General features: G+C 37.5%; 1 protein-coding gene across 2 annotated transcripts in view; it reads right to left on the bottom strand.

Moving 5' to 3' along the window:
• The window catches only part of TMTC2 (transmembrane O-mannosyltransferase targeting cadherins 2), a 409,124-nt gene that overhangs the window by 47,597 nt on the left and 335,668 nt on the right, over nt 1-25,859 (bottom strand). For both annotated transcript variants that reach the window (XM_061205503.1, XM_061205504.1), the window contains exons 10-11: nt 14,040-14,154; nt 2,229-2,292 (exon numbers count right to left, since the gene is read on the bottom strand). In XM_061205503.1, the coding sequence (XP_061061486.1) occupies nt 2,229-2,292; nt 14,040-14,154 (179 nt within the window). The remainder of the gene's footprint in view (nt 1-2,228; nt 2,293-14,039; nt 14,155-25,859) is intronic.

The raw sequence follows: 25,859 nt of genomic DNA on the forward strand, positions 1-25,859 counted from the left end.
CATGTTTATGAAGAAACTTTTTGGGGTTTCAGAAAAAGTGGCTTCTAGTTGGAGATTAAATATTGATTTTATGATTTGGCCAGTCTTTAAAATAAATAATCTTATAAGTCAGGTTTAAATCTTGTGGTGCCTCATTTTCTTTTTCATTTTTGAGGTCAGGTCAGAGAGTTCAGATAGCCCTTTTCTCCCTAATCCATTACAATGTGCTGAAGACGGCCATGTGATCAACCACTTAACAAAAATAAAAGTGACACTCAAGGGACTGCTACTCGATGAATAAAGGTTGAACTTACCATCATTTAGTATATATAGTAAGAGTATTATATCATTCTATTAATCATTCTATTATTGATTCTATCAATCAATTCTATTAATCAAAGAAGGGAAGGAAGGAAAGGGAAGGGAAGGGAAGGAAAGGAAAGGAAGGAAAGGAAGGAAAGGAAGGAAAGGAAAGGAAAGGAAAGGAAAGGAAAGCAAAGGAAAGGAAAGGAAAGGAAAGGAAAGGAAAGGAGGAAAAGGAAGGAAGTCAGTCAGTCAGACAAAAAATCCTGATTCCTGTCTTCAGTGAACTTATAAGTTTAAAGTCTCAAGTCCAACCCTTTTCTTAGAAATGCTACACAAGATGCCCAACTCGGGCATTTACAAAGCTGTGCCTCCTGCATACCTCCCCCTGCACCTCCTAATTTCCTTTTCCTGCTCCATTTTTCTCCAAAGCACTTATTGCTGTCAGACATACTATATATCTTATTTATCTGCTTCTGCTCTGTCTCCTCACCACTAGACTATATGCTCCTAAGGGGCAGAGACTCTTGTCAATTTTGTTTACTGCCGTGTATCCAGTGCCTGGAATAGTGTCCGGCACTTAATAGATGCTCAGTAAATATTTAATGAATAAATGAGAGGACCATTATTATTTTGTTTTTCTAGACTTCTGGCTTGCATTTTCTCTCTAAGATACAACTGCATTTTTTCCATCAAGCTTTCTCTTATACACACAGCAGCCTGGGTTACAATGTGATTCCACTTATTAGCTGTGATACTGGGTGAGTTATTAATTTCTCTGAATTCATTTCTGAAGAATTCACTTGAGGTACTTAGCATGATGCTTGACACATAGCAAGTGTTTAATAAATTTTAGTGCTTATCATTCTTACAACTATTAAATTATTTTCTTCTGTTGCAAACAGCTTACCGATTCTTAAAGTACCTCATAATTAATGAAACTGGGACATTTAGATTCAAGGGCTAAGGTTACATGTGGTTGAGTCTCTTGATCAAAAAGCTACTTCCTGTGTGGGTTGCTTTCAGGAAGCATTAATCCTCCCCTTGTTCCACACTGTATTTCAATTAGTTGATTATGTTCAGTCTTGTCTGCTACATTGTGTGGTCTTTTAGGGTATGAAATCTCTGTATCCTATCACAAAGCAGGTACTCTATAGACGTCTGTCCAATAGATGAGTTACTGTAAAGAAATGGGACTGATTCCATTATTTGTAGTCCCATCACACGTGCACTTTCATTACTGTTTGAAAATTACATTTCTCAATAGACGGCGTAGATCTAGAGAGCAGGGTAGAGGTTTTAGTGTTGCAGAGTGATGCAGAGCGGTGTGGATGAGAATAAAAGCAATGCCCTGGAATTCAATGATGTACTGTGAATAAAAAAGTGCTGAGAAGACCGATACAAAACCAGTTCTTATTCTCTCGTAAATGGTTACTCTATTTCAATAGCAATGATTTAATTTATGGAAGTGTGACTACCCAGGGAAAAATTCTAATAAAAAATACTTGATAAAGCTGAAAAGCACAGTTACTAGAAATGAGGACTGTGGAATAGGGAAGAGGCACACAGCTTGAGGTTTGACAACACGTAAGAATCAATGAGTTGTTAGGAAGTCCAAAGGTATGTAACACCACAGCAAAAATACTTTCAAAGAACTCATTTTAAAAGTCATCCAAATGCAAAATATCTAATAATGCTAAAACCTGTGTTCAAATGATAAAAATGTATGGTGCTTCACACAGGGTAGTAAATAGCAATTTGTACCTCTGGAAAAAGAAAGAAGCTTGAGACAGGCATATTTTATGGTTGAATCAGCCATTTAACACGTATTCAAAATAAGAGATCAGAGAGAAAAATACCAGTATCACAAGGCTTCTATGTCTAAAACTCTCACATGCTGTGAGTCCATCCCTTTGAATAATGCTTCTCATTAGGAAGGTACTTACATTAGGCCTCAGCTTGGCTGCCAGATCATAATACTTCTCGGCTGCTTCATTGAGGCTAGCCTGCCTGTTAAAGAAAACAAAAACAAAAACAAAAACTATATCATTTATTTTAAAATTTCAGATAGGTGAACAGAATCATTATGTAGCAAAATAATATTAACTTTTAAAAAATTACAATCATGCCAATCAAATAATAAGGTGACTAAGCAGAAAAAGATCAGTAAAAATTGAATGCACACAATGTATTTGTCATGATCTTTAAGGCATTGTAAATAATATCTCAACCTAATCCTACTCAGTAGGCATTATTTTAAATTTACACATTAGGAATTAGAAATGTTATTTTCCTTTTCCAGGCTAATGTAGATAGTATGTCACAGGGTTGGGATTCTCCTGCTTCAATATGATGTCCTAGAAAAATCTTAACTCTTAAAAATAAATTGTCAAGATTACTATTTAGTTGCTTTTGTTTTATGAAAATAGTAAACATTTTCAGGTTTTAGAAAAAAAAAATCTATCTAGAAAGCTACTTTCTTTACAGTTCAGGAGGGGAACTTTCCATTGTGTGTAGTTTACCCGGAAAAAAAAAAAAAAAAAAGGCCAGCCTCTCCCTCTCTTTGCTCTCTCGCCACCAGGGTGGGTATATGAAGTAGCCTCAGCTAATGGAATGTTCTTGCTTAGGACTTTCATTCCTGAGCAAATGACAGAAAGATGAGAGGATGGCTAGAATTTGCTCACAGTGACAGTGGTAGAGGCAACAGGGCTATATCCTGGTCAGAGTCTTCCTGTAAAGAACTGCTATTGGATGTCCTGTTTCTTTGCAGGAAGAGTCTGGGGCTACTTTATTTCCTGCCAGTTCAAGCTATGTCTTCCAGTCTATAGTGAATTCTGTAGTTCCCACAGCCTTCAAATAACTACAGTCAGTTTTTCTTAATTACTACCAAATACCATGAGTGGCACAGGTGACTTATAAAAATAAGATGCAGACTAAACTTTATAGATAAGTTTGTGCACTGTCTATTCTTGCAATTCACAGCAAACTCCTTGGTTCAGCCAATTGGTTAACAGAAGAAATCAAATCTCTTGAGTCCCGAAGAAGCCCAGCCAATTAGTCATCAAAACATTATGCTTTTTGATCATGCCATGCTGCTTTCTGAAAACCTTCCAAGATGGTAGATAATAAAAGCCAGAAGCTCTTGCAAGTTACACTGTACTCTGGTGACCATATTTGTGTAGAAAAGAAATGCTATAGAAAAAGGACAAATTCAACTTCAGATGATGTGTATAGCACAACTATAGTGTGAACAATAGTAGTTAAAGCCGTGCGGTCCTGCAGTTAAAATGGAGTCTTCTCTTGAAACTGTGATGTGAAGAACCTTTTGAGACAAGAAGATTGCAAAGAGGTCAGGAATAAAGAGGAGAAACAAAAATTAACTTTCTCAATTAGAAAACCACTTCTCTCTTTAAAAGAGAAGGCAAACTAGCCATACCTATAAAATTGAATTTGCACTTTGGTCAAGCCACATAAAAACTATAAAGACATATGGCATGCAACCATATAAACTACAGGAATAAGTGAAGATAACATTTCTCTGGAGAGCAGGACATATTTTTCTAATTTTTAAAGGAAAAATAATTAGAAACACTGCTATTTTTAATGGGGTTATAGAGAAAGTAAAAGTCCTTGACTTAAGACTCTACTGGACTTAATGACATGTTACAAAGTGCTGTTGCAATTTATATTCTCATAAATGTTGAAGTTCAATTTCAATATGTCAAGAAAAGTACTTCAGTCTGGTATGAAACCGTAAAAATTCTCTCGCTAGGGTATTTAACGAAGGTTCCCTAAACCAAACTATAGAATCAATTTGGTTCAGATTCATTTGGAAATTTGAACCAGAATTCATTAGATCATGCCCTGGAAAGGTTTTCTCCAGAGGAAAATAAAAGGCATGGAGTAGGAAATTAGAGTAACTTAATTCTACAAAGAAGTAAGTTACTTTGAAGCAAGATCAACCAATAGATGTCTAACATAGAAAGTATGGTGACCATTAATATTCACCTTTATGGACATTCAGATTCATGAGGTAGATAAGGATCAGAAGAGAAACTCAGGAATTCACTAGGTAAAATGCCTTTAAAATAATAATCAATGCAATTGAAAAAAAGGTTTTTTCCCCCTAAAAAGGTTATTAGTTTTTCAAGTCTTCACTGTCTTCAGTCTTTTTAATTCCCAAAGGAAATATCTAGTTTAGAAGACATAGTTTCTTAAGCTAAAAGTAGAATTGATGATATTCTAATGAAATAAGAAAATACAAATAGAATTTATTATATTTGTCATATAACTGTGAAAATTAATTTTGCCTCTAGGACTTTTCTTCTAATATTAAACGGATTTTACTGACTACTAGGCACTTATGGCAACACATGGAAAACTGTAGGGAAAAGAGTATGTCAGTTCTACCCACTGAATCTTCCTGTATATCCTTGTTTTACTCTCTATAGAGAAAACTCATGAGGAGCTGTCCAATGTCTACTTTATGGTGTAAGCTGTATTGCATACTCCCCCCTCTGCAAGAAGCATCCTGGGAGTACTTAATAAATCTTAATGCAAAAATGATCGAATCATTAGTCAACATTTGAAAACTGAGGAAAGTAGCAATATCCTGCCAGTTGCTTAGGGGATTCTAGTAAACACCCTAGAACCTCAACCACTGGATTGTTAGAGATTGATTACAGGACTCAGGTTCCAAAGACTATTGGGATCAAACTATTTAAAGAAGCTGATAAAATATACTTTTCCTGAATACCCATATTTCTTTTCTTTGTTCACTATTTCTTTTCTGAGATAGTAAATTCTCTATGTATCACTTACAAAATTCCATGGATTGATTACGCTATTTTCCAGTTTCAACAATATTATGAATCTATTGCTATTATTGCTATTATTAACCACATTTCAAAGATGGTTAAAATGAGGCTTAGAGAAGCTGACAGTCCCCCAAGGCAACGCAGCTGGTAAGTGGTTGAGCTCAGAATCAAGGGCTCTAAAATAAAATATCTGAATCACAGGATCATGCTGCTATCTTTGTGAGAGCCGGATGTATCAGAATGACATGTGGTACATTGTTCTGTGGCAGATGACCACAACAATTCTTACATCAAATACTAAGAAAGCAATAAAACATGCTTTTTGATTATTATGCTTAAAAGCGATGATTTAAAGTAAGGAATGAGATTTGAAAAGGGGAGAATATGAAAAAAAAAAAGAAAAGAAAAGGGGAGAATATGGAGAATATTTGCAATGACAGGTTTTACTTCCTTCCAATTCTAACTCCCAAACTGATAGAAGTGAACTTCACCAGACCCAGCTGAGCAGAGGATAGTTTTAAGAACAAACAGTGAAATGCACTATAGTATTTTGCCGCATGTACTTCACCCTCTCCCATAAAGGAGGGGAAGAGTAGGAATTCAGGGGAAAGGCAAGGAAATAGGGAATGAGAAAAAGCAAGAAGAGTATTTGGATACTTACTTTCTTACCCCCCAAATCTCCTATTTTGGGGGGCAGTGGTCACAATTAGACAGAGAAGGGGACCGTAAGTTTCCCACGTGTCCAAGTAGAAGACTCAGAAGGTGAGTAAAGGGAAAAGTAGTTGGCTCTGCCAAGAGATCTCCCAGGCCGTATGTGGACAACCTTGTGTTCTGGCCACAATATACTTTACAAAAGCCAGGAATGAGATGGTAAGAAAAATTACTCTTACCAGGAAACTACACTGGGTCCAGATGGGTGACTACCCTCATCTAACATGTCACCCTGAGTCAACATTATGTCCCTTATCTAGAGAATAAAGATTAAATCACCATGCCAACAATAGACATTAATTGGAGACTGATACAGTGGCTCCTTTCTTATTAACTCCTGTCCATCACATATGTAAGGCCCTCTCCCTCTGCATATTATCTGTGGCCTCTCAGGGCCACAAAAGGTAAGGAGGTAGAAAAAGCCAGATGGTATTTGTAAACTAGACTATGAAGCCAGATGGTATTTGTAAACTAGACTATGAAGTCAAGTCTTCCTTGACTTCTGAAGAAATCACTGGGTTGCGCTGATTATATTTTTAAAGTCTTTAGATTCAGTTTTTCTGCCATCAGTGAAAAAGTAGGTTCAGAGTGAAAACAAATAGTAACAAAAGTCACAAACAAATGTCATCATCTGATTACTACAGAATTCCATTTTTGCACATGGGACTATGAAACTTACATCTGTTAAAAAATATAGAAATATATTTCATACAGCTAATTCTTCTCTCTGGTATTATTTTATGACACAAAAGTGTCTTTTGGAACACAGGTTTAGGGCCCAATATTCTTATAAGAAAAGATATATAAAAGAAATTTGGGAATCAATTACGTTATGAAACAACTTAATATACCCCATAAAATGTTGATGAGATACTGATTAAAAGAATCATTTGCAATTACCTACATTTTTATGTATTCTGTGAGAATTATAAAATTAAAGGTTGGTAAATTTTAAATTACTTCCTTGAAAAAATAAAGAAAATAAAAACTCAAGTAGCATTTAGAAGACTCTCTTTAACTACAATTATTAATGGTTGTGAACTGTCAGTTTTGAATTAAAATTATTTAATATGGATGATAACCACTGTTTGACTCATATGAAAGACAATATTTTATTTAAGTCTTGGTGATCATTTTCAAGGCTAACTTATGAGGATTTTTTTTTTAAACTAGAGAACTGTTTGTTCCTGTATCATGAAAATAAGGTGAAACAGTAGCTGATGTTTCCTGTGTTCTTGCCAACTTGCTAAACTTACACTTAGCTTTAAGTTACTCAAAGCAGAGGTAAATTTTAATTCTGGTTGATAAACTGTACAGTAGTAATAGAAGTAGAACTGAAATAAACAAGGACATAAAAATGTATGGAAAATCTTAAAATAGCAAAACCAGAGTCACATATATGTAAAAATAATGGAGTAGAAAAAAATCCTTGTAATGAAACTGCTAGAATAAATTATTTATGATCATCAAGGCTTCTTAAATGAAAACTTCTCAATCAAGACATCAAAAATGGCTTCATGACCTGTAGGCATCCGTCTCAATACTAAATATAAAGGATAGAGAGGCATAGTGGAAATGTAGCAATAACAGAGGAAAAGACTATGCTGACGGTGTAAGTTTTACAAAATGATTCCTTGAAGTTAGATATTTCTTGATGTCCCGTAAGAATTTGAGCCATTGTTTCATGGCCTCAAATCTTTGAGGGCTGCTAAGGACAGGTTAAGCCTATATCTGGAAAGATTACATAATGAAATGTACTGGAAAAATTAAAAGGAAGGAAATGTGTATCAGTAATGTCCACTATAATATTCCTATATAGTAAATTACTACTTATGTTCAAGTTGTAATGCTTGGCTGGGGAGCAGGGGTTGAGAGGGATGACAAGAGGAAAGGCAAACTAGAACTTGATTGCACGAGTGGTCCAAGAACCAACATCATAAGCAACACCTGCGACTTGTTAGAAGAGTAAAACCTCAGGTACCACCCACACATACTAAATCAGAACATGTGATGTAACAAGATCCCTGAGTGATTCACATGAACATTAATGTTGGAAAGGCACAGAGTAGGAAGGTACCTACCTTTAACCTCATCTGCCACACCCCTTTGCTTTAAAGACCTTACATCCCACTATAACCTAGTTAAAATAGGCCCCTCTTGACCAAAAGTTGGCAGTAATGTACAATTTATAAGTAGAAAACCCAATAACTTTTTGAGTGGTCTTCGGTAATTTGGGAAGTGTTAAAGAAGAAAGCATATTACTTACAGGGTCTTGGATATATGTATATATATCTCCAACAACCAACATATGTGTGCATGTGTGTGTGGGTGTACATTCACAATCTGCTTTGAGAAAATAATCTGATTTTGTTCCTTTATTCCTTAGGAACGTCTATTTTATGTCATTTCCAGTGAAATTATTTGAGAATGAAAATTGAAAGATAATTTTTTGTCATATATTCACTCTGCTCTCTAGAAATTAGGGAAGCAATGGGAACCAGTTGGTACAGTACAGTTTTGCTTTTCTTACTACTTTAGGAAGCACTTGGGCCCTTAGGCCTGGATAAAAGGAAACTGCACACTTATCTCAGCAGTGTGTCCTTTGTCAGACAATATACCATGATGGTATGTCTAAAAACTTAATGTTCCTTTGAGAGTACAAACTTGGAGTTCTCTCTCCTATGACTATATACCTACTTTCTAAAATTTACCACAAAGGGATAATCTAATAATACTGGAAGGATCTTACTATTTAGGATTTACACATTTGAAAACCTGTTACTCTCTATAAATGCTTTTTCCATCAATAAATTCAGGAATCACAGCTTCTAGGTAATCATCCAGTTAAAAAGCTATGAGGGAGCCAATGTGACACAGTGAAAACAGTATTATACTTGGCAAGAATATGCTAAGTTTAAATCCCAGCTTTACCAAGTATGGGAAATACCAACTCTCTTTGAGCCTCAGCATCTTCATCTGTAAAACGGGAATATTAGTGTCTATTTCATATATGTGAAATTATAATTAAGAGGGTGACATATACAATGCAAAATACGGTGCTAGGTAGACAGGAGATATTTGAATAAATGCTACTTTTTTTCCTTCATTATCCTGTAAATCGATTTAAAAAAAGAAAATAAAAGAAAAAAACAACTTTCCCCCAGAGCCCATGAATGCTGTGAATGAGTTAAATTTGTTTTCAGTGCCTCAAGACTTCCTCTCAGGTGTCAAATACCTTTGTGCACTTTCTAGCTTCCAGGTCTGGGAGAACACTGAATAAATCCATTCATACAAAGTGTTTCTAACAGAATAATTGATTCAATACTTTCCTCTTATAACTCTATAGACATAACTCTACTGAGTTTTAGTATTTTAAATTCCTTTGATATTTTCCTTTGATGATAACCAATCTGCTTTTTTTTAATGCTCTCATCTGGAAATATCCAGTACTTTTTCCATTTTATTTGAAGTACTAAAAATGTCAACACGTGTAGTCAACCGTTCATTATGTGAGGCCTTCAACATCTGTGATCACCCTCCCTGGAAATATATTTAGTAATTAGCCACAGTGTGCATCCTCTCTTCCCAAACAAGGCAGAAGCCAAAAATTCCCTCATCTTCCAACTTTCTTCCAGCCAAGGTATCAGTACATGACTCAGGTTCCATCAATCAGATGCAACCTCAGGAGAATCAAAATCAAAAGTAAGTATAATGGGTAGGCAGCTGCACTCAGAAGACTCATCTTCTAATGAATGTGGTGCTTGCTCTTCTTGGTTCCTTGTGGGTGATGGTGGCAGAGCTCTGGATTCTAAAAGCTGTTGAGCCCCAAGGAAAGCTAGGTGGTGGAAATTATTTCTGCCTATGTAGAGCACTCTCAAGCCTATGGGAGAGTCTGTGGGCTATAGAATTCTCTACAATAAATCCTGTTTCTGCTTAAACTGGCAAGAGTGGATTCTTTAGTTTGCAACTAAAAACGGTGACCCATGCAAGAAGACAAGTTTAGGAGTAGATCTATTTTCATTAATTTTGGTTTTAATATGATGATTAAAGACCTCCATCCTATCTTGGAAATTTTTTCTATTTGTTGATAATTGCTCATCTGAGCTATGTTCTCCTTCAGAAATTTTCTTTTTATATTAACATTTATACAACAAATAAAATTATATATGTATATATGCCACATCTAACTACATACACATACATACAGCATAATTATATATACATATTTATATATACAGAGACAAAAGTATCACATATTACATAAACAATACCTATATACTATACATGTGTATATAACTATATATACATAGTTGTATACTATATATAATTATACAAACATATACATATAAATAAAATTACTAATGTATATATACTATTCTCAATCTATTCGTCAATCTTCTATCCTTCCAGTCATCATTTTCATGTCTTTAGTATTTTTCATTAAGTTCTAGGAAAATATCTATAATTTCTATTTAAATTTCAATCTATCAATTTTACATTGCCTCCACTGTAGTTATAAACTCAGAGATCCTATTAATTGCTTAATCTTTTCTGATGTTATATGGCTCCTCTTGCCAACTCTGTATTTTATTTTCACAGATATATTCTGATCAGTTAGGATAGGTTAGATTACACTGCGATAATAGACACATCCTAAATCTCAGTGGATTAAGACAAAATTTATTTTGCATTCATTCATCCTATCCAATGCAGGTGAGAAGGGAGGTTTGTCTCCCTTTGCTTATTTCTGGATCTATTTCCACAATTTCCAAGTCAGAAAAAGAGAAAAGCACTGACTCTTACAATTTGGGCTCAGAAATAACATACATCACGTTCACACACATTCAACGACCCAATAAGACCCAGGAAGGTCTTCAACTTGGAAGAAGGCAGGAAAGTGCAATCCTATTATGCTTCTTGAAGTGGGAAGGCCAAATATATTTGGTGAACAGCATAAATACTTCCACCCCACACAGTGTTCTTGTGAATCACCTTGACAACAGGAACTAGAAATGTTCTAATTCTATAGAAAAAGATCTTTATCCATTACTGAGAATTAAAATGGGTCTGTTAGACATTTCTCCAATTTCAAGCCTCTTGAAGGTCCTAATAAGTTAAAGATTTGCCCCTTGATGGGCTCTTCCAAACTAGTCTCTTCTGGAGGAATGATTTTTTTTTTCCTTTTTCTTTTTGGCTTTTGTGATAAGCAGTTTTTTCCTTATTAATAGATTCTTTGTGTCAATTCGTTGGGAATTACCCAAGGAAAGGGAAGTTAAATAAGTATGCTTCAAAGTATATCTTGAACCATAACATTTCCTAAATTGCTGATTTTGTATATTAGGTCAACCACTGATCCAGCTAACCAAGACACAGCCAGGGAGACATCTGCCCTTTCCCTCCCATTGAACTGATCACCAAACCTTGCCAATTTTGTCTCCTAAATATCTTAGGAAAGAACACAGCTCTTGAAGGAAAAAAATTGATATCAAACTCAATTTACAACAATTTGGAAGCCCCAAGGGAAATGTTAGATGTAACACTGAATAAGCAAAATCTTGACAGCTAACCATTTTGATAAGGCTGCATTCAAGGGAAAACCAATAACCTTTTTTATTCTTTTTAGCAAACAAAGTCTTATATGTTCTTGATTAATAAGGAAAGAGGCTGGTGTTCAGCTTGCACAATAGGCATTCAAGAAATTGTTGAATTTGACAGAGCTAAAAAAATAAGTAAAAACATTCATACAGACTGCCACCAAGTTGAATAAGGATATGACCAGGTTGCTGTGGTCATACTCGCAATCAAGATAGGAAGGCGCTGACTGAATGCAACTTAATGAGGAATGCAGACTGTAGAAGGCTAGAGAGAATGTTCTGAAAAATAAATGCTAAAGATTTCCACGTCGCCAATGTATAACAAAAACTTTCCACTGGTTTCTAGCACTATGGTAACTAAGGAAAAGTTATAAGCTATATATTTAACAAGGACATTTTTTGTAATGTTCTTATAACGAGTTTCCGAGTTTCCGTTGGTAGACCTTGAATTTCAGATACTGATTTAATATATAGCAAAATGCCTTGTTGATGAAAGTATCTATCATGATTAAGATAAATTAATTTCTAGAAACTTGTGCATTCACATTCTAAATGGTTTATTGTAACTAAAAGCACAGTGTTTTATTCATGAAGAACAAAAAAGTCCTGTTCCCAACACAGCACCTAACCTTGTCATGCAAATTAAAGTATCTTTTAAAAATTATCCTTCTATTGAAGGTTCCTGCGAACTGGCTACAGTTTATTTTTAAAATATACCAATAGTCTATTGAATCCTGATTTCTCTTTGCAGGTACCTGCTTTAGGAACGCTAAGCATTGATATGGAATGAGGGTATTCAACTGAAACCTCACAGTACACTCTTTCCTCTCAAACAGACTTTGAATTTCTTATTTAAAACTTATTAAAAGCCAAGGAGGAAACCACTAAGATACAGTTACAGTGATAATCTCAAATTATAAATCCAAGGTAATTTACAAAACTTGCTTTAAATATTGGTTCCTGGGGGACAGGGGTAGGTGAGGGTATGTGATTATAAAAGGAGAATATGAAGGATGCTTGTGGTGATAGAAATAGTCTGTATTTTGACTGAGTGACGGATACACAAATCTATACATGTAACAAAAGTGCACAAAACTAAAAACACACAGACACACACAGGGGTACAACTAAAACTGGGGAAACCCAATAAAACCAGTGGACTGCATCAATGTCAAAATACTGGTTTTGATACTGTATGGTAGTTCTACAAGATATCACCACTTGGGAAACTGGATAAATGGTACAGGGATCTCTCTGTATTATTTCTTAACTGCATGCAAATCTACAATGATCCCCAAAATTTTTAAAAAAAATTTTCCTCTACTTTTCTCAAAAAGTCCATGTTTTAAAACCATCCAAATGTGGACCAATTCTCTGCTATTTTTCTTCCCATGTAAGAGTAATCTACATAATTAGAAACTTGCCCCTAGAAGCCAAGTTCAGAGCCCATAGTGTGAATGTCACCCAAGGAAGCATTTACGTGGAGATTTAACAGAGTGAAATTCAGGTAACAGCATGTGTGAAGGGGTATACATATGGCTAACAGAACAAACAATGCTTTTTAAACAACTGTATAAACCATTCGAGTTTCTTAAAAACGTCCTCCTTTAATGCATTGACTTTCATTTTATATTCACACAAAAAACTGTTCATCTGCCTTTTGTTTTGCTATTATTGTAATTAGCCTTCAAAATAGTCTTTCTGAAAACAGACGCACTAATGGTCTAAAAACATATATTGTTTTAACACATAGCAACAGTGCTAATTATAGGGCCATTTTGAGAATTTGATAGGCCTTAATTATATTTGTATTTGATAATCCTCTCTACTACCAAGCATAATAAAATGTATCCACATGACCCATTCAATATAATTAATACAAAAACACAAATGTTGAGATGCAGTTGACTAACTGACATAATGTTTTGTCTTGGAAACATTTAATTAGACAGTTACTAATTTCAATTTTGCAATTTTCCTTTTGTATTTTATGGCCAATAATTTTTGAAGGAAAGAGAAAAGGGGCCTGAATAATTTTCAGAGTCCTAAAACTTCATATACCCTATATACTATGCACATAAACTATAATGAATTAAATAGTCCTGACTGATTTTAACATGGTTAAGCAGCATAATTCACTTTTAGAATATGGAATAAGGTGACATATAAGGGGAATTAGTATAATTGATTTAATTATATTATATTAATTTAATAAGAATAAAGCTACAGGCTTCCCTGGTGGCACAGTGGTTAAGAATCTGCCTGCCAATGCAGGGGACACGGGTTCGAGCCCTGGTCCGGGAAGATCCCACATGCCGCGGAGCAACTAAGCCCGCGTGCCACACTACTGAGCCTGCACTCTAGAGCCTGCGAGCCACAACTACTGAGCCTGCGAGCTACAACTACTGAAGCCCGCGCGCCTAGAGCCCCATGCTCCGCAACAAGAGAAGCCACCTCAATGAGAAGCCTGCACACCGCAACAAAGAGCAGCCCCCACGCGCCGCAACTAGAGAAAGCCCGCGTGCAGCAGTGAAGACCCAACGCAGCCAAAAATAAATAAATAAATTAAAAAAAAAAAAAAAAAAAGAATAAAGCTACAGTGTTGGTCTTCTCAGGCACAGTAGCAAAAACTAACCTGAGCATGTGGGCAGCATTGAAGACCACATCAAACTCCGTGCTATCCAGTTCAGCCGCTTTTTTTGCCATCTCAGCTGCTTCTATGAGGCGAGCTTCTTCCAGAAGAAATTGACCTGCAAAGCATGAAGTCAAGTGAGCTGAAAATTGGAAAATAATAATCCTGTGAAACAACTAAAGCTGCTATAGAGAAAAACGTAAGAACAGTGGTAAGGGTGATACGAAGCTAAGATTTATGTGTACCGTGCATCTACGTGCTCATTATTTAGTCATATTTTATATACCTTTCCCTTAATTGCAGGGCATCGCAATGTACCTAATCTGGTACATTAACAAATTTTTTTTCTTAAAAATCCTCCAAAGACTATTGAAGCAAGAAATAAAATGAACAAATTTAAAGACATACTACAGATATGTAAAAATGTTTTTAAAAAGTAAAGCAATATAAAAAAGACTACTGGGGAGATTTTAGCTTTCTGATGGTCAAAGAGTTTGGGGATTAAGGCCCTATATTAGTTCTGTTGAATCTACAGCTCGGGTGCAATATATTTCAGTAAGTCACCCATCAACTGGTTTAAACATTAGTTGTTTCAACTATATAAGTCACTATAATCATTATGTTGCATCACTAGTATAAAATTTAATTATTAGCTATAAACCTCTGAGATCCTAAGATGAGAGTTGCTTTGTAGGAAAAAAAGATATATGACAAATATAACTTGAATTGATTTTAATTATTGGTCCTTTAAAACAGTTTTTGTCTCTGATGCACATTCACAAACAGGGCTACCCATATTAAGATATATTTATTTCTTATATTTAAGTAACACTAAAATTATTGGAAGAACATAGAAAGGTTGGTTTAGCATTAACTTATAGATTGACTAATAAACACGGAAGAATATTAACAAATACAGATTTCTGAGATTACTTTCAGGTCAGCTTTGCAAGGTTAGAATTATTGCAGATAGAGCCACACAATTCTTCAAAACTGTATCTCGAGAATTGTTATATGATGCTATCCCAGAATCACATTGTAAAGGCAAAGGAAGCAACATAAAAGTGGGGCCCAATTTTAAGGCTGTAAACATGCAACCAGAGAGAGCAGGCTGCTTTTTCATAGCTAAGGATTTATTAGCAGCAAAAGTAATGATGTTAAGCCTTGTCTGATACAGATAATCAAATGAAAACCAAATCAAGGGAGGACAGAGATATGCAGAAACCACCCATGCAGTTGATAGGCTTATAGAATTGTTTTCTATTTATTATTTCTCTTTGCTTTCAGATTCCTGTTTGCTTAAAGTTCAAGACTTTAACAACATGAAAAATAGTTACAAAAATGATTACAAGTCCTAAGGCATACATGGAAACTGAAAAACTTTAAAAATGGTGGGTCCCTCGCTTACCGTTTATCTACTAAATATTACAAATTGTCTTCTGACCTAAAAGGACCAGTTCTTAAAATACAGGGGAAGTTTTCTGCTTTAAGGATTTATAATAAACCACAGCCACTGCTTGTACTTAACCGCTTCTAAACTTCAATCGGTAAAGAGTGGTGCGTAAAGATAGGCCTAGGATTTTAATCCTACTTTCAGACCGTGAGTTGGAGATCCTTCAGTTCTTTCTACAAAAAGTTTTACATCACTTTCTTAGTTTGTCACCTAACATTTGGTGCCTTTCTCATCTCCCAAAACAAATATAATTTTTGGGTCAGAAAATTAAGAAAACAGAGTTGTAAATGGTTATGTTGATAAACAGAAAAACACATTACTTATGAAATTCATGTAGACCCTAACCCTACAGACATGTTGATATGAGATACAATTTAAAGTATACGAGGTTTTAAAAAAGTAAAACAAAAATTAGACAATCTGTGGCGTACTGAATAATTAATATCTCCTCACATATATCTTAGTACAGGATACCAGGCTAAACCCATATTTCAGTTAGCTATACTTACTACAGATTAAAAAAAAAAAATTAAAACATAATATTAGGACTTTCCTGGTGGCACGGTGGTTAAGAATCTGCCTGCCAATGCAGGGGACATGGGTTCCATCCCCGGACCGGGAAGATCCCACATGCCACGGAGCAACTAAGCCCGTGCGCCACAACTACTGAGCCTGAGTGCCACAACTACTGCAGCCACGTGCCTAGAGCCCGTGCTCTGCAACAAGACACCGCAATGAGAAGCCCGTGCGCTGCAACAAAGAGTAGCCCCCGCTCGCCACAACTAGAGAAAAGCCTGTGCGCAGCAACAAAGACCCAACGTAGCCAAAAATAAATAAATTGATTTTAAAAAACCGTAATATTAATTGCTACCTGTCCTCAAGGCCTATTTACCTAACTAAATGTATTAATAAATATACTACTTATGTGATATTTAAACAAAGGATAATGTAGGAATTTATTAATTGTTCTTTTTCCTTTTCTAGACAGCTATTAATCCTGAAATGTATTCTATATTAATAGTAGGAAAATGCAACAATTAATGGAATAATGAAGGTTATTTTCTTAAAATTTATTACTCCAGATGGTAGAGGGAAAAGGAGATAATATTAGCTCTGGTAAAAAAGAAAGAAGGAAGGGAATGAAATCTATGCTGTCCATACAGAAACACAGACGGACACTGCCAAGAAGTCTATGTGATGAAGACAATGATACTCAATGGCCTAAGAGGACAGTTGATATGCAATGTCCAGGGCAAAGCCTTCCAAGGTCTATTAATGCCGAACACATCTCTGTGTTCATCAACAACAAAAAAAGAGTAACATTAACTAATTGTGTAAAATCAAATATACAATTTTTCAAATATTTAAAAACATTTCCTTATGGTTTAGGTAAGCTTTGCCACAGAACACAGACTTTGTAAGCAGCTTCCAAGATCACAAAACTACATGCAACACATAATTTCTAGTATTGCAAACGGTGACGGAAAGAATTCCTAAACGATCATTTTCTAACAGGAGGATTCAATCATCATATTAACATTCAGAAAAACAATAACACAGCATATTAGTAAGGTATTTGCATAATTCCCTGCACTCTGTTCTCGACAGGCCATAGATCTCCATAGTCCAGGGTTACTGTTTTGCTATGATAAAGCCTAAAACATTATGGAATGCGAATCATTTGGTATCTCTTTTTAAAGTGAATTTGAAAATCTGAACCAAAGTTGAAAGTACGTTATTATTATGCTATTTATGTAGTAATCGTTTGTTTGAAAGAGGGCCCAAAATTGATGGAAAATAGGGCAATAAGCATTTCAAATACATAGAACCAACATAAATAAGGAAACGAAGACATACTAGGTTTCTTCTAAATAATTATCCAAAGAGCCTAAATCGATACGTTGTTGGGGGAATAAGAAACAAACAAACAAACAAGAAGATGACCTTAATTGCTCCTCTTCCACCAGCTTCTTCTATTATTGCTCCCACCAGACCCTGGCTCCAGACTCTGAACTACTTCCGCTTCCCTTAGTGTAAGCTGCTGCTTCACATCCTTATTTGTCCTGAACCCTCAGCCTCTAAGGTTTCTCTGCCTTGTCCCACCCCAAGCTCCAGGCCTGTCTTGCCTACCTCTTGGACATCTTTCATTTTTATGCCCTAAAACAGTTCCTTCTTGGTGAATCCTTCTTTGACCACTTTCCAATAGTGGTAGAACTGCTTATGATTTAAGTTCACTGTACTATGATTTACCATCTAAACTAGAGTACTTAAAAGAGTGAAAGAGAATGGTATTGTCAACTGTGCTGGAACAAGGGGGAATAAACCAGAATTGTCCCAGTACCGCTGCCCCACATACAGCATATGTGACAGGCTGTTGATCTCAATCCTCTTGTCTTGATCACTATTGGGAAGTGAACTGTTTTACACAATAAGGCACTGAATCAGTTTTAGGAGAAGTGATCAATACCAGCAAGTGAGCCAGAGGCGCTCTTCACTGAAGAATATAAAGCCCGACAGTTGCGCCCACCAAGACAGAGCCAGATCCTGAAGTTCTGTGGGTAGGAGCTGCTACTGGGGCTCTGAGATTGAGGGTACCTCAGTCAGTCTGAGACACAATGGAGCTAGGACACTGTGAGGCGTGAAAGGTGTCAGAAAAGGAAAGCAAGAAAACTTGAGAAGGGCAGGCACTTTGGAGAGTCCATCCACATTGGTGGATTCTGTAAGACCTGAAAGGTTGCCTTTGCCAGTGGTTCCCCAGCTTTAGGGCACATCACAATCACCTGGAGGACTTGATAAAACAGAGAGCTAGGTCCCATCCCTAGAATTTCAGATGCGGCGGGTCTGGGGCAGAGCCCGTGATTTGCAATTTTAAGAAGTTTCCAACTAAAGCTGATGCTGCCAGTGCCCACAGTTTGAGAACCAGTTGTCTTACGGAACAAGAAAATAAATGTTTTGCACCATACTCGGGACTCCATGTCTGGGATTGGCTACCAGTTAGACTGAACTTTTCTGGAAATCAACTGCATGTGGCATGCCCTTCCTCATATTACAGGCATAATGACCAGGTTACACATACATGTGTAGCTAGAAATACATATGTGTATGAATAAGATATACTCATTACATATAAGTTTACTCTCTCAAACTCGAAATAAGGAGATTTAAGAGTTTTATCCCTCATTTGCAGACTAGATCTCTGAGACATCACTTTTCTTTCAGATATAGTAGACAAACACATTCTTTGTGTTTGATACTTGAGTAGACTTTCAAATAAAGAAACCACAAAAATTTAAGTAAAATACATTTTATTCTCCGGGGTGTATTGTGCTACCACACTTTATCATTATTTCTTTGGTTTGTAATTTGTCTTACCCAAGTTAATTATTATCATCTTATTTCATTTCTCCAATCAAAGGGAGAAAAAAACAAGATGAGAAACTGTAAAGAAAGAAAGAAAGAAAGAAAGAAAAAAGACGTTTGAATAGGAAAAAACAGAAGAGGATATAAAAAGAGAAAGCATTCTCTAGAGGTCCAGATACAAAGAGTGTAAGTCTCCTCACAGGCTAACATGGGAAAAGGGGAAAAGCAGTCAACAGTTTTGGATTCAACTGTTTCAGCATTAAAGGGATACCATTTCTTCTCTGGACAATTCTCTAACTGAACAATTTAAATTACTTGGTAGATTTTTACCAACATATCAATATGACAAGCCTGTGAAGATCAATCTTTCATTAATTCCTGGATTTAAAAAGCTGTCTGAAAGGTAGAAATCCATAAAATTGTAAGCTGGCCTTAAGCTGTAGGCTCAAATACTGCTTAAAAGTTCTGCATAAAAACTCCCTAGCTTAGTGGAACTGTCATTTCTTACTAAAATACTATGAAAAATTCACTCTTATGATCAATGCTACTAAATTAAGGAGATAAAATGATCTGTAATAAGTGTCATAATGATCCAATTCTCTTTAGTAAAAAATCATTCATATATAGCTTTAAAAATGGTCAAAGGCAAATGAAAATCTTATTTATAAAATAACAGCTAGAACATAGCATTTGTGTTAAAATAGTTTCCCTTAGAGAGGACATCAGATTAGCAAAATGTATCCAGAATTGTCTTACTTCTACTGATACCACCCTGTCTCAAACCGTTTCTCCCCCGGGATTACAGCAATAACTTCCTAATGGGTCTCCACACTTCTGCCCTTGGTTCTACAGGGTATTCTCAGCACAGCAGTCAAAGAGATCCTGTCAGATCCCGTCATTCTACAGTTGACTCAGGGAAAGTGGAAGTCATTACACTGGACTACACTGCCTGATATGACCAGCACGGGGCTCTCCTCCCAACCTCTACATCGGTTCTCTGACCTCATCTCCTTTGTCTTCTACTACTCTCCCCCTTGGTTACTTAATTATATTAGCCCCTTGCTGTTCATCTAACACACCAGAGTAACAAAGACCCATGCTCCACAGTCTTGCCATTCCCTCTACCTGGAATGCTCTTCCCCCAGATATCACAGTGGCTCACTCTCTTACTTCCTGGCACATGGTGGGGATTTAATAAATACATATTCAATGGCAGGACTGAATTAACTAATCATATTGCTTCATCTTCCAGAGCAAGCTAGAACCTAGTTAGCCCAGGTCACCAGGCACTTGCCTATTCATAGCTTCTCATCTCACAGTGATTTTTAGGCAGGGCTGCAGTGAATGGCCACACATGTTGGGCACTGCACAATTCTCAAGGGTGCCATTCACAATGATGTCTCTATGAATGTGTCTCTTGGACTTGAGCAACATGGTGGCCGTGGCCATGGTTTTAGAGCTTTGAATTTCCCTCGGAATACAACAAATGATCCAGACATCAATTATACCTTCAGAGATATCTTAATTCCAGAACAGTTCAAACTACCTAAGGTGGCTAAAATTTATTATATTCTATTGTACTATGGAATCACTTGAAAGGTTTGGGAAAAGAAGAAACTGTAGGTTAAAGTATCCAACCCAAGATATGTACATTGTGCCTTGTATAAACAAGATATGGGGGATATGAAGATAAATGCAACATTTATCCTTGGAATAGTTCCCATCTAGCAGAGGAAAGAGGAGATTATGGAGATAGTTTAACTATAAAATGGATATAAATTTGAAAAGGGAGGTGTGCAAGGTATCAAGCTAAGTGCATCATTTCTGGATGGAGGTGGATTGTTTGGCTTTGTTCAACTTATAATCAAATTTAAATATACATAAAGGGCACAAGTAAGTGAATTTTTACAAAGTGACTATGGTCATGTATTCAGAAGCCAGATCAGGAAAAAGAACATTACTAGTATCCAGAAACAATTATCTATACCTGAGGGCTTTTTCCAAAGATTCAGATGACTGGAACAAGGAAAAAGCCACAGTGGAAGGATTTGGGCAGACTGCTTTTGGTGACATCTAACGATAACAAGAAGAGTGGGTAAAGTGGAGTTGAGGTGAGCCCTTCATGGGCTGTTTCTATTAGGGGAGGTGAGTAATGCATTCCTGGTAAGACAGCGTGGGTGATAACCCAATGGTCAGGATTTAGACGAGCTGTTGAAAAGAGAGTCTGCTGAAGACAGGCTACTTGTTAATGTGTGCTCATTATGCCTGGGAGAAGTAAAATTATGGAGGAGAATCTTCTCTCTTGCTTCTCGGAAGGGAAGCTTGCTGAATGTCTGAGTGAGGCACGCTCTCACTCTTCAAACCAATCTCTCTCCCCTGCCCTCCTATGAGTTTTGTTGCTTTATGTTTTTGTGCGTTGGCCGCCTGAGTTAATAAAAGCTCTGGTTTACTGAGACAGACTCAGTGTGATAAATGTGCCACAGTTACTGGCTAAGAAAACAGGTGGGCCGGGGAAACAAGGAAAAGGACGCCCAGTAGCTCAATCTGGACTGCTCACTTTGAGGCTGGAAGGCCCTGGATCTGTCCCTAAGATCCAGGGACATGGATGAGGCCAAGAATTTGCCCTGAATTGGACAGGTGGCATGAAAGGTGTCCAGTGCAAAGGAGAGTAGAAGAACAGCAGGCCAGGGCTCTGTGCTCACCTGAAAAGGAGGTCAGGAAGGTTAGCATTGCTTTATTGCATTTATTTCCCCCCCGACTCTTTCCAGAAGGGTTATGAAACTGATGGAGTTATGAAGACTGTCAGATGGGGAATGGGAATTAGCGGGGAGCAAGGAGGAGAAGAGAGGAGACTGGGGAGGAGTTGAAGAGCTCAGAGAGAGCGGAGGATCGGGGGAAGGGGCACGGAGGGGGAAGCAACCCAATCCCATTATAAGTTTAAGTAATACATAGATTCAATAGAGATCAAGTGTGCTTCATCAAGAATGAGACGTTCATGCTAAGACTTGAAACAATCTGAGTTTCATCACCTAAAGATGAAGAGAAAGACATAACTAAATGAGGGGTACAACCTAATCAAAGACAGAGGTAAGCAGCTTCACTTTGTTCTGGGATATTGTGTAACCTGAGACAAAGCAGCTGTAAGGAAAGAGATGAGGCAGACTGAGGACTCAAACGCAGACACCGAAGTCACTACAGAAAGGAACATGCCTCTGAGACTAAGTTAAGGCAGGCGGTAATGAGAATGGAGAGAGGTGGTCAAAGAGCTTACATCCTCTTCCTAAGAAGAGCTCAGAGTCTTCTCACTGTGCTCCACACCATCTCTAAGGGCTTTGTGGAGGTATTCACTTACAGATGCATCCACGAAGGCACGGAGGAGTCAATGGCAGGGTACACGAACGTACCTTTGGGAACAATTGTTTTAATTAAGCAGAGGCAGAATGCAAACAAGAATCTCCCAAGTGCATTCGGTCACTAAATCAAATAGCTAAGACTGGAAAAACAGTCTCTGTCTCTGTCTCTTTCCTCCCCACCCTTTCTTTCCCTGTTCCCAATTACTTGTAACTTATAATCTTCTTTCTTCTTATAAGCAATTATTCCCTTTCTCTCTGGTCCTGTCTGCACATTGACAGGTAAGGATTTATTCTTTTTCTTAATTCCTAGGTTTTTATTCTGTCTCCTCTTCCCCTAATTTCTGTCCCTTGTTTATATATCTTATTCAAAAAATTTTCTATACAATTCATTCATTCCAGGACATTAGTATGGTTTCCACTATAATTTTAAAAGAATAGGGACTTCCCTGGTGGTCCAGTGGTTAAGACTCTGCGCTTCCAATGCAGGGGGCATGGGTTCGATCCCTGGTCGGGGAACTAAGATCCCACATGCCACGCAGCACAGCCAAAAGATAAATTGAAAAAAAAAAAAAAGAATAAATGGCCATTATTACAATTTACTGAGCATTTATTATATGCCAGTTATTTTATGAAATTGTAAGTGAATCCTCACAACTTGAGGCAGTAGCAATCATCTCCAGATTGAGAAACTGAGCAGCAGAGAGGCTAGCGGAACGTGGAACATGCTCAAGGAGATACTCAGCAGTAGGGCTGGGTGTGCCTCATTCCAAAATCCATGATCTGCCGTCCAAAATCCAGTGCATTTTCTGTGCCCTAATCCAAAACTTAATTCAGTTCTCGTCATCTTGCTTTTATAGCTTTTTGAGTCCTATACAAAATCTTCAAAAGAATATATGTAAATTGTTGCTATGGTCTGAATGTCTCTGCCTTCCTCCCATTCATATGCTGAAATCCTAACCACCAAAGTGATGGTATGTGGAAGTGGGGCCTCTGAGAGGTGCTTAGCTCGTGAGGGTGGGACCCTCATGAATGGGATCAGTGCCCACATAAAAGAGACCTCGGAGAGCTCCCTTTTCCCTTCCACCACAGGAGAACACAGAGAGAAGATGGCTGTAAATGAGGAAGGGGGCCTCACCAGCACCAAATCGACCTGAGCATGATCTTGGGCCTTTCAGCCTCTAGAACTGTGAGGAATAAATTTCTGTTGTTCATAAGCCATGTAGTTTATGGTATTTTGTTATAGCAGCCCTAGTGGACTAAGACAAGAACTTAGGGGCTTCCCTGGTGGCGCAGTGGTTGAGAATCTGCCTGCCAATGCAGGGGACACGGGTTCGAGCCCTGGTCTGGGAAGATCCCACATGCCGCAGAGCAACTAGGCCCGTGAGCCACAACTACTGAGCCTGCACGTCTGGAGCCTGTGCTCCGCAACAAGAGAGGCGGCGATAGTGAGAGGCCCGTGCACCGCGATGAAGAGTGGCCCCCGCTCGCCGCAACTGGAGAAAGCCCTCGGACAGAAACGAAGACCCAACACAGCCATAAATAAATAAATAAATAAATAAATTTATATTAAAAAAAAAAAAGACAAGAACTTAACTGTACCTTTTTCTTAGCAAAACAAGATTTAGTCACAAATGATTTAAACAAGGTAGATTCTATTCTCATGCAAAAAATGGAAGCAGAGATAAGAAAAGGAAAGAGTAAGACCAACTGAAAGCCAGTCTATCCTCCCTTAGTCATTCTTTTATTGAACAAAATATTGACTGACCACCTTCTTTGTGTGAGGTATTGTGTTCAGTGCTGGAGAAAGGCCACCTGGTAATTTTCAAGATTCTCTGGTTTTGAGCCTCAGGTTCCTCACTTTTTAAACAAGGATAACCTCACTGTGTTATCAGAAGGAATAAACAAGGCAGCATGAATAAAACTGCCCAGGGTGTGGGTTGGTGCCTTGCCTCCTGTCTTTTCTTTTCACTCCCCTCTACTTAAGCTCCTTCCCTCCATCTGCCCCTTTCAGGCTCTTTCCCTGCCTTGATGACCTCAAGCTGCCCTTCCTTCCTGAGGCTTTCAAGTACATGATTATGAGAGCTCCGTGGGTTTCTCCACCAGCAGTCCTCCAAAATCTCAGCATTCTGGATCTGTGTCACCTTTGAAGACCCACCAGGCTCATATTTCCTAAGAGTGAATCTTTGAAAGCACCAGGCAAACCATAAAAATATCATGGGCTGGAGATCAGACAAGGTTCAAATCCTTGCTCTTCCAAGTTACTCTGCGTAAGGGCCTTCGATATGTCACTTACACTCTTGATACCTTAAATCTTGCATCTGTAAAACAGGGATAATGTTATTTTAATCTAACAGGGTTAGATTACTGGAGTGACAAACCGTGCATAAAAGCACCCAGCACTGGGTCAGAAATGTAACTGTTTGATGCTGAGATTCCATAATAAGAGTACTAGCATTAATGGATACATATGTGCCTGGCATGACACCAAGCACTTTCCTTTATGTAAATTCTGAAAACTCTGGAGTCAGGCCACGCCATATTACTTGAATTGATTTAATCATTCTAGTACTGTGAAGCATCTTATAATCCTTGTATATTTTATAACAATAGTATGCATTTCTTTTTTGAAATATAATAAATATAATAAAACTTGGTGGGTGCTATGGTCTAAATGTTGAAATCTTAACTCCCAAGGTGAGGGTATTAGTAGGTAGGGCCTTTGGATGGTGATTAGGTCATGAGGGCTCTGAGATTTGTGTTCTCATAAAAGAGGCCTCAGAGAGCTCCCTCATTTCTTCCACCATGCAAGTATACAAGGGGAAATCTGCAACCCAGAAGAGGGCCCTCACCGGACCATGCTGGCACCCTGATCTCAGAATTCTAGCTTCCAGAACTGTGAGAAATAAATTTCTGTTGTTTATAAGCCACTCAGTCTGTGGTATTTTGTTACAGCAGCCTGAATGGACTAAGACAGTGAGTCAGACCTCTGTCATTTTGGAATCTCAGAAGCATGGTATTATGAGCATCTTCCATACGGGGAAATGGGAGCGCTGAGAGGTAAAGACATTTGCTTACAGCAGTACTACTAACAAGGGGCCATTTGTATGACAATGGTGCCAGGCTGCGGGATGCCTGACTGCTATCACCACAATGAGTTGGATTTTAAATGTGTTTTATGAAAAATGCTTATAAAGCTCAAGTATACACTGCATAGGGGTTATAGATTGATATACTATGTACTTAATATATTGAGTTTTAGTTGTACTGTGAAAACTAAAATTTTATACAAAGTGTTCATATTTTTTTTTTAATTAATTAATTTATTTATTTATGGCTGTGTTGGGTCTTCATTTCTGTGCCAGGGCTTTCTCTAGTTGTGGCAAGCGGGGGCCACTCTTCATCGCGGTGCGCGGGACTCTCACTATCGCGGCCTCTCTTGTTGCGGAGCACAGGCTCCAGACGCACAGGCTCAGTAGTTGTGGCTCACGGGCCCAGCTGCTCCGCGGCATGTGGGATCTTCCCAGACCAGGGCTCGAACACGTGTCCCCCGCATTGGCAGGCAGATTCTCAACCACTGCACCACCAGGGAAGCCCCAAAGTGTTCATATTTTAAGTAGTATTTTATATTATACTTTCTATAAAAGGTTATTGGAAATG

Source organism: Eubalaena glacialis, chromosome 11 (assembly GCF_028564815.1).
Source record: "Eubalaena glacialis isolate mEubGla1 chromosome 11, mEubGla1.1.hap2.+ XY, whole genome shotgun sequence".
NCBI lineage: Eukaryota > Metazoa > Chordata > Mammalia > Artiodactyla > Balaenidae > Eubalaena > Eubalaena glacialis.